Here is a 9,883-nt window from a genome sequence, read left to right as displayed (position 1 = left end):
CAAGGTCAAATTATACTTATTAATACAAATTACGTATTTTTTTTATTCATTACTTGCATATTTATTAGTATATATGTGGAATTAAAAATATCAAACACATTATTAAAATCAGTATTAAAAAAACAATCAAAATTAATAAAACTCATCAGTTTTAATAATAATTGTCAGCCTTCTGGACATATTCCTGCAGGTTGATAGGTACCTACAAAGGAGATTGGACCTGATGTTACCTACTATTAAATTTAGTTTTTAATCAATAGTATTGGTTTATAGTTTAAGTTTGTAGGTATAGTCTTTAAGTAGATTTATTTAGAAAGATTGAAAAATTATAGCTTATAAGTAGGTACTAATATCTATTAAACATTAAAGCAAATTAAATTAAGTTTAGTTATCAATGAATTTTAGTCAGGCATACCTAGGTACTTAGGCTGTACCTAAACAGCTGCTTAGAATTTGCTCTTCATTATGCTTATAGATACAAATAGTAATGTATGGTTATCGACCTATGACCATGAACTAACCGTGGAAGGTCAGTCATAATTATTCAAATAGAATATAGGTATTCGAAATAATATTAATATAGATAGGTACCTAATTGAAAATTGAGTTCGTTTCCCTCCGCAAAAAATATATTTTGTTTTGATATAATTCGCTATGTTTACTTTATCTGATACCTATTTATTTTTATTTTTTTTTAATATCAAATTATACGTTTTTTAGGGTGTGATAGGAACTGCGTTACTCGAGATATAATAATACGAATTACGAGTAAGTGAAATTAATTACTTGAGCAACAGGAAGAGGTAAATGATACCTTGTAAAGAGTCTTATTATATTATACATACATATAATCACGTCTATATACTTTTTATATTTAAAATTAAATCAATGCCTAAATGTTGTATTTAAACAAAGGTAGTTTGAAAATAAAGTAATAAAATATTTTGAATGATCTTGCCAAGTCTAAATCTGATTTATAATTCAATTTCGATCATTTTTCTTTTGTAAAATTTTAGAAGTAATTATATGATATTACGTAGACATTAGCTCACAGGAATTATAATAGTACTTACAATACAATGCATCATTGACTCAAGCAAATTAAACATTGATTCGAAGTGTTAACAAAAACTTTGATAAAAAGATACAATAGGTATCTACAAAAAGATAAACCAACGATCATCATCCGACCTTTTGTTTCTTGATCTTTGAATATCCGACTAAAAACGTATTATCGATAATGTTAAAAAAAAGTTGTAAAAACGGAATAACTCAGTCATCCACGCCGTACAATTAAGGTCAATGACATATTATGTTGATTATCCTTAACTGACATATTATATTATTATAGCCATTGGCTAATGGATACTGAATATCGTATCTGATATTATGTTATAAATTTACTTATAAAAAAGCTTTTAAAAAATTGCTGATGCCTACAGTCAATATATTTTAAAATTTATTTGAAATAAGTAGATTTTAATTTTTATTACTGCAACTGCAATTTTATTATATATGTGAGAAACTAGTGTTTCTTCTGACAAGGGATAATAAAGGAGCAATTTTAATGAAATATCTATGATCGTTAGGACATGACATTCATTTAATTGTATCGTGATCGAATGAATGGTCTATTTCATCATAGCCTGAGGTTTTGGACAATCAGAGTCGTGGGAGAAACCCATGGTACAATATTCAATTATGTTACTTGCAAACGGTTGCGAAAAATATATTTTTAATTACTTGAAATGTTTGGAAGAACTGAGGAAAGGTTTTGAATGGTAGTGGGATATGAGTAGTTTTAATGATTATTTTTATAAGGTTTTGTCACACTGTTAGCAGATATGTTTGGTAAATGTTTGCATAATTAAATAATTAAAAAAATGGGTTAAAATTACTAGGTTAAAATTACTGATTGTTTTGTTAAGTTAAATTGAATTATTATTTTAAGTTAGTTAAAGATCTAACATGTGATTGCGAACAAAAAGTATCGTTAAAACAATTAGCTTATTTTAACTCGACCTTAAGCTACAGTTTTTATTTTAAATTTTTGCATGAACAATGGATTGCCAAAGCATTTCTTCTGGCATACAGTGGGAACGGCAGGTACCCACACAGATACCTCCAATTAGTACTATAAATTGTGGCTATTGTGTGGTACAACCAATAAAGAAGGTATTCGTGGCCTGAAAAATAAAGACAAAGGTACTCGTTTGCTAACTAAAATTAGTAGTATACATTTATATTCTGTAATAAAACAAAAAAAAAAACTTTAAAAAGTCTATACAATATAGCTTCGTGTCGAACGTAGTATTTTAGTTCATTTAGTCTCTACAAGAGCACGATCCCCTTGATATGTACCTTCTACCAGAAACAGAATTCATATTGTTAAAGTCGAAATAAGTAGGTATGGACTTAATATTTAGCTTTCTGCTGTCTCTATATATTTCTAGATACTTATAAAGTTATCTAAACTTTGTTCAGCATTTATTCGGTTATGTTCTGCTTTACAGGAAGCTATTTATTATTATACCTAAAGCAATATGATATAATTCACAAACCTTGAAAATTCGATTGTTGCAACACTTTATGTCGTAAATAAACACCGGACTCCTAGAAGGAAGTGAGCGGCAAAAAACGATTCGTTTTGCTATAGATACTACTGATCTGTCCCAGATTTGAAGGAAAGGTGAAGGAGAAGTAAAGGTTAAGTGGCAACATAACCTAATTGTCTTGAGGAACGCGTGTACTTGTATACAATAACATTTTCCGCCATTTACAACTGCTGGAATGCGGTAATATGTAGAAAAAATTTCCCATTGTATTCGAGAAAACTGATGGAGACGAATGGGAAATCCGAAATATGAATGAAAGGCAGAATTACATTTATTAATTAAACATATTGTTTAAATTTTTGTGTAGTACACAATATGAATAGGACTCAGTCATAATAATAAAGCTATCCGTCCATTATAAAGATGGGATTCGCTTACAAATGATTGAAAATTTCATGGAAGCAAAAACTACTCGTATTCTGCTAGTTTTGTTAAAAGTCATTATTTATAATTTAGAGGACCTACCTAGCTTATTTAAGTTCAAGCTGAGGATTTTATTTAGTTTTAATTCATAATCATTTGAGGAATTACGTTCTACCTCTTGGCTTTTAGCTCCAGTTCCATCTCATCATTCTGGAGAGGAGCCCGGGCCTTAGAGAGCCGGGAGCTGGGAGATCCTGGATTGCGTAAGTCAGGGTTTTACACTAAGCAACTCCATTCTGACCTCCGTAACCTTTGCCCCTAACTTAACCCGTATTGGATCGATCATGGTTACACATCCAGTTTCCTCAGGATGTTTTCCCTCACCGTAAGAGCATCGGTAAGGATTTAAACATAACTTCGAAACTAGTCATTGGTACTTTAACCGACCGGGGTTGTATTCGAACCTGTGCCTTTTTGCGTTACACGCATTTAATCGGACACCTTACCAATTCGACCACCTCTCGAGGAATCACGATAAGGACACATAGGTAATTTGTATGATTCCTTAAAAAATAAAAAATAGTTATTAAAAAAAGGACGTAAAACTATTTATCAAAAATGTTTTGAATAGAAATAGTATTCATAAATACAAATTGTTGATCGATAACAGTCTGACCTATCATTACAATCAACAGCGAATTCTCGGATGTTGTGCAATATTGTAGATTGTTGTAGATAAACACCCGAGGTGCAGCCTCGGTCACGATGTGGAGCGGTCGTGATCACCCTACACCGTAACACGTGCCCTTTTGCATTTTTGTTTGGGCAGTTAACTTATAACATTCATTTTTCTTAACTAAAAGCAATTATAGAATATTTAGGTAATCAAATTACCTGTCAATTTGCAATAAACTCTATCAGCCATGAGGATTTGAAAGGGTCTATGATATTTAAAAAATAAAAAATATAATGTAGATAACCCTTTCTTAAAAGTGCACCACGTGCCTTTTATATTTTTTGTTTCATCAGTAATATGTTAAACCTATAATTTTAATGCTTTCTTAACCTTTAACTTAACATTTAAGATGTGAATCTTAAATTTATATTCAAGTTTTAACAATAAGATGGAGGAAATTAAGACATTTTTTCAGTAAACCTAAAGATGATATACCATATACCAAAAGTTTGAAATATAAATTGTTAAAAATTTGGTTGATAATTTTTTATATTTTTTTGCAATTTTTTTATATGGAAGAAGCGATAAAATTAAGCAATCACTAATTTCGCACCCAGAGACATCTGCCTCCGTGGCGCAATCGGCTAGCGCGTTCGGCTGTTAACCGAAAGGTTGGTGGTTCGAGCCCACCCGGGGGCGATACTTTTTGCCGTCATTGCTAGAATTTGGTTCACTTTAAATATTCTCTTATTGTCTAGGTACTTGTTAGTGTCTTAATCAGGCCACTGCCTGCCAGTGTGCAATGAAGAGTTATTTATTCTTTTATTCATAGAAGTTCTAAGAAATCTGATCGTATTTATGTATACAAACCTGCAGCGTTATTTACGATCTTCTCAACTATTCCTTCTCTTTCTAACTCCCCCCTTCTCACAAGCTATAAAGAGCAAGAGGTACCTCCTCATGAAGTCGGGTGAAAACAAAATGACATTGTTAGCTAACGCAACATGGCCGTGGAATAACAGTTTTGTTAGTGAAAGTACACACAAAACGATGTTTGCCGACCGAGCCTGCATGGTATTCCCCCGCGTTCGTCTGCGGGGAGGGGAAGTAACGCGTTTGTATTCGCTCATAGCTCAGTTCTTGATACAAATTGAACGAATAAGGTTTTGCTGTAATGGTCGGACAAGGAATTCTATTTTTGGATCTTAGCTGGACAATCTAATAGGTACTGCAATATCAACCTCCTTATCTTCGCAGATCATTTTTGAAATGAAACAGAATCAATAACGGCGATTTTTCTAACATATTTTACTAATTAGTTTTGATAACATTTTTGTTATCAAACTGCCACTGTGGTTCAGCCTTGAAATTGTGTTTTCTGTGACAATAGTGATACCACTTGGTCTGATATGGAGTGGAATAGAGAAAGAACTTCGTTGTTCATACAACTGATAAAAGAAAGACCTGTTATTTGGGATGTTATGTTGGAAGATTACAAAGATAAATATAAACGAAAAGATGCCATGTTGGAAGTGGCAAAAATCTTTGGAATAACAGGAAAGGAGGTCCATTTAAAATGGATAAGCCTCAAGGGGCAATTTAGTAGAGAGAAGAAGAAAGTGACTGAGCTCAAAAGAGGTAGCGGACCAGAAGACTTTTACGTTTCCAAATGGTTTGCTTATCAAGAAATGGCTAGTATGTTGTCTTGTAACATTTCTGAAGAGCCCATAGCAAATCGTGACGTAAGTTTTTATCCTATTCTATAAGCTACCATTAAAAGTTCAAATTTTTATAGATGCCTGCGTCTTCGAAAACAACTCTAACGATTTAACTGGATCTTACGTCCGGGAAAATTCTTGTTTTTTCATATTTTCATCCAATCCTCTTTAACCAAAATCATTTATTTTTTTTCCATAGAAGATAATGGTACGATAATTGTTGCTTTTAGGATTCCGTATATAAAAGGTAAAAATGGGACCTTATTACTAGCCTCAAAAACCGTAACAGCTAGAAAGCTGAAATTATGTAGAAACTTTCTGTCGCCGCTATAACAACAAATACTAAAAATTTCTTCATTAATCGGTATATTATACGAGATTGTTTAAAGGCATATAACTTCCCAGTCGGTTTTGTAAATTTACTAAATCCATAAACTACCCTCATTTTCCTTCCTTCCGTTGAAGAATGAACCTAACCTAATGATAAGAAATTTTAAACACTATTTCTTCATATTCTTCTTCACTCCATTCTAAAGCAGTTGAAGGGATTTGTAAGTCAAAGCAAAACGTGCATTTATTTCAGAAACCACCAGCAAACCTACGAGTTAGGCCTACACTATCACCGCTGTCTAGGTCGAGTCAACTACCACTGAGAGACAAGGGATCAGACGCAATACAAAGAAATCGAAGTATCGGTTTATATAGAGAGGCCTTACTTACTTTGAAAGCAATTAGGGAAAGTAAAACTAAAACGCAGGAAACAGAAGATGAAATTACGACGTACGCGCACTACATTGCTGCTCAAATGCGCAAATTTCAACCAGTTTTACAAAGCAAACTAAAATATGACATACAAGGTCTGCTTTGCAAATACGAAATTGAAAACATTGCTTATTCGAATGGATCTGCCTCTAGTAAGGACGATAATTCGGAGATGAAGTAAGGAGAATTATTAATTTTGTGGCAATCACCGCACAGGAGCATGGCAAAGATTTTTGACATATAAATAAAATAAAAAATGGCGCTGATAAAAATAGAGTGAGCGTTAATGGAACTACCTACTTACTTGTGGAAAGTAATTTTACTTTCTTTTTGAAACCGAAAATTTCGTAATGAATGGTTTCGATTTACCTACTTAAAATATTCTTTCTTTAGTTAGCTAAGTTGAAATAAGAAGGTACCTACTTACCTACCTAATTTATAAATATAAGTATCCTAATTAAAAACTTGTTTACAATTTTGTTGAAATACATGGTCTTAAACTGAATTGTTTAAAATAACTAACTGCGTTAAATGTTTTATTATTGTTATTTAATAATTAAAATTTTATTTCGTTATAATAAAATGAAGATTTATTAGTATCATGTCTATATTTATCTTATAAGTGAGCATAGCCTTGTGCATTAAATTTATTATTTAACTTTAATTTATATTAAGCGTAATAGGAATGAAAAATAATAAGTAAGTACTTATTATAAGAAACATATTCAAAATAAATAATAAGAAACATTAATAAAAAGGTAGTACGTCGCAAAACTGTTTAATGTTTTGGTAATGAATATACATCTTATGAAAGCAAGAAGGAACTTACCTATTTTTGAGTAGGTATCTTGAATAAAATACTACTTTATTATAAAATAATTATTTTTATTAAGACGAAATGGAAAACAAAGCCAACAATCTCAAAGAGACTTAGACTAACATTTTATAGAAATGAAATAAGAAGAAGTACCTATATCTACTAAACTACAGTGCTACCATGTACAGACCTAATTAATAATTTTATTTTTGTACTCGCTTGGTCACGTAGACACGGAAAGCAACACTCAAGAGCAAGACAGATTTGTTTTTATTGTCTAAAGCATCCGCTAGATGGCAGGACCAACATATTAATTTTTAGTACTGGCACGAGTAAAATAATAAACGTGCTGGTTGCAATTTTTATTTGACATGTACGTAATCAGCTATTTATTTCAGATTTTTTTTTCAATATTGTTGGGCCCTCACCAGAAGGTAGTACTATGCTCACCAGAAGGAAATTATTTTTAAGCACTTAAATGTTGGGGGCATCCTTGTCGAAAAACGATTATTAAGAGAGTTAATAATGGTTAAAATATAAACATATGCTTTTTTCAATAATTTGGATTATTTTTAAATTAAAATTAACTTGTCATTGTATAACTCACAAACACAAACAGATTGTTATTTTCATAAAGTCTCTCACAACCTTCGATAGCTCAGTTGGTAGAGCGGTGGACTGTAGAGGGAATCAAATTGACATCCATAGGTCGCTGGTTCAAATCCGGCTCGAAGGAACTTTTTGGAATATCTAAAAATTTTTATTTTGTTTTGGCTAATGCAATGCTGATGAAATGCAATGTCATATTATAATATCTAAAGAAATGTCAAGCAATCATAATTACATACACAATCATAACAACATATATTTTATTTGAGCTCCTTACGTTATTTGTTAATTGTTTATTATATGAAAATTACATGCCGTGTGGTTTCCGGCACTTTAGATGGATTCTCATGGATGTCGTAAAAGGTAAAGATAGTAAAGTCGTAAAAATAGGCACACATTCTAGAGCAAGCTTTCATGTTAGTCTTGCAAATCAGGTTCATGGATCAAACGCGCACCTCAGCTCTTCTCTAGATATTACCTAATATATGATTAGTAGTGTCCGACCGAAGCTTCGGCTTCGGCTTCGGCTTCGGCCACCTTCGGCCAAAAAATCCACCTTCGGCGAAACATTCGGCTTCGGCCCAAAATCCGGCCGAAGCCGAAGGTTTCGCCGAAGGTCCGAGCGACCGTCGAGATTGAACGAACTGTTACGAAAGTCATGAGGCGGCGGGGAGTCACTGTCAAAATATCACATTGCTGATTGCATGCATCAAAACAAGTCCGTACGTGTATTTAAACGAGTGTTTTTGTAAGAAATCAAATCATTATTTTTACCAGTAGGTAAATCACAAACTTTTATCTATACATATAATAAAACAGTAAAAATATTTTGTCTGTACAATTAGTATTTTCGACTGAAATGGATAGAGGGACACTTAGAATGAATAATAGAAAGCAAAAATATTTTTTTTTAATTTCTTGTCTGTCTGTATGATCACGATTATCTCCGAAAGTACTAAACCGATTTACTTCAAACTTTCACCAATTGCTTTGTTTTAACTCAGAATAACATTAAAAGTTTGTTTCATCAAAATCGGTTCACAAAAAAAAAGTTATCGACATTTGAATGAACTCAAGGCATCAGTATGCCGGCAAATAAGTTACGAAATTAAAAATTCAAAGTCATTTATCACTATACGACGACATTATACCTATAACATATAAATATAAGTGAAAGGCGACTAAGGGATGGGCTTACAAACTTGGGATTCTTTTTTAGGCGATGGGCGAGCAACCTATCACTTTTTGAATCTCAATTCTATCATTAAGTCAAATAGCTGAACGTGGCCATTCAGTCTTTTCAAGTCTGTTGGCTTTGTCTACCCCGCAAGGGATAAAGACGTGACCATATGTATGTAGTCTACTTTAATTTCGACACCAACGCAACGGCTTCGATGGTCCAGTGGTTAGCCCGTGAGACTGTAAGTTGGCGGTCCAAGTTCGAATCCCAACAATTACAAGATATTTTTTATTATTAAAAATATATTTTTTTTGTATTGTTTGAGTATTTTATGTAAAAAAACTGAAAATCAAAATACTACATATAATAAAACGGTAAAAATATTTTTTCTGTACATTTAATATTTTGACTGAAACGGATAGAGAATTTTTTTTTACATTTTTTGTCTGTCTGTATCTGACTGTATGATTAAAATTCAACTCGAAATTTACGCGGACGAAGTCGCGGGCAACAGCTAGTTTATCTCTAAACCACCTCTTTGATATATCATCAACTTCTATATGAAGCAGTCAATATATAAACCTTCAATATTGAGGTTTTGAAATGATTTTAATATTAATTGTAGCTTGTAGACAATATTGAACAAAATAAATTACTGAGTGCTGAGAGAATATAAACCTTCGGCTTCGGCTTCGGCTTCGGCCGAAGGTTGTGGCGATAGCCGATTAATCGGCTTCGGCTTCGGCTTCGGCCAAAAATAGACCTTCGGTCGGACACTAATGATTAGGTACCATCAAGTGAACCTATATAACTCAGAATAAGAGCAATCGGATAGTAAGGTACATGGTCGATGTGTTATTTGAGCATATTTCCTGAGATTTTAATCTATTTAAGCCTCCATAAGCGTATCAAGCTTTTTCAAACCGTGCGCCTTACCGACCCTCTCTGTATTTTTTAAACTTGAATTTTTTTGTATTAACTCAATTATAATTAATTATTTTTACTTCAGAAGATGGTACTCCTGACGCGCTATGATACAAAGGGGTTGGACGTTAGTGTCGCTTCTGTTAAAGCTTCCATTAAGCGAAGCGGTAGAGGTCTGTAAGGATCGTAGCAAGTGGAAATCCATATTCACTGCCTACC

The 9,883-nt window shown here is 32.7% G+C and overlaps 1 protein-coding gene and 2 non-coding genes across 3 annotated transcripts; all 3 read left to right on the top strand.

Moving 5' to 3' along the window:
* The first annotated feature begins 4,279 nt into the window (after window positions 1-4,279).
* Window positions 4,280-4,353, top strand: Trnan-guu (transfer RNA asparagine (anticodon GUU)). The gene has a single exon. It is a non-coding gene; the product is annotated as a tRNA-Asn (tRNA).
* A 451-nt stretch (window positions 4,354-4,804) lies between these two features.
* LOC106135574 (uncharacterized) lies at window positions 4,805-6,589 on the top strand. Its single transcript, XM_013335924.2, has 2 exons — window positions 4,805-5,396; window positions 5,956-6,589. Exons 1-2 carry the CDS (start codon window positions 5,064-5,066, stop codon window positions 6,313-6,315), a joined length of 693 nt encoding a protein of 230 aa, XP_013191378.1. The 5' UTR covers window positions 4,805-5,063; the 3' UTR covers window positions 6,316-6,589.
* A 1,009-nt stretch (window positions 6,590-7,598) lies between these two features.
* On the top strand, window positions 7,599-7,687 carry Trnay-gua (transfer RNA tyrosine (anticodon GUA)). The gene is given in 2 exon segments: window positions 7,599-7,635; window positions 7,652-7,687. It is a non-coding gene; the product is annotated as a tRNA-Tyr (tRNA).
* The last annotated feature ends 2,196 nt before the right edge of the window (window positions 7,688-9,883 follow it).

Source organism: Amyelois transitella, chromosome 21, assembly GCF_032362555.1.
Source record: "Amyelois transitella isolate CPQ chromosome 21, ilAmyTran1.1, whole genome shotgun sequence".
NCBI classification, from domain to species: Eukaryota; Metazoa; Arthropoda; class Insecta; order Lepidoptera; family Pyralidae; genus Amyelois; species Amyelois transitella.
Note: the sequence above shows the minus strand (reverse complement) of the source record. Positions and strands in the feature narration are given on the sequence as shown.

Coding starts and splice junctions, on each gene's coding strand:
- LOC106135574 (XM_013335924.2), top strand. CDS start 5,064: ATGGAGTGGAATAGAGAAAGAACTTCGTTGTTCATACAACTGATAAAA. Junction 5,397..5,955: donor AGCCCATAGCAAATCGTGAC/GTAAGTTTTTAT, acceptor CATTTATTTCAG/AAACCACCAGCAAACCTACG.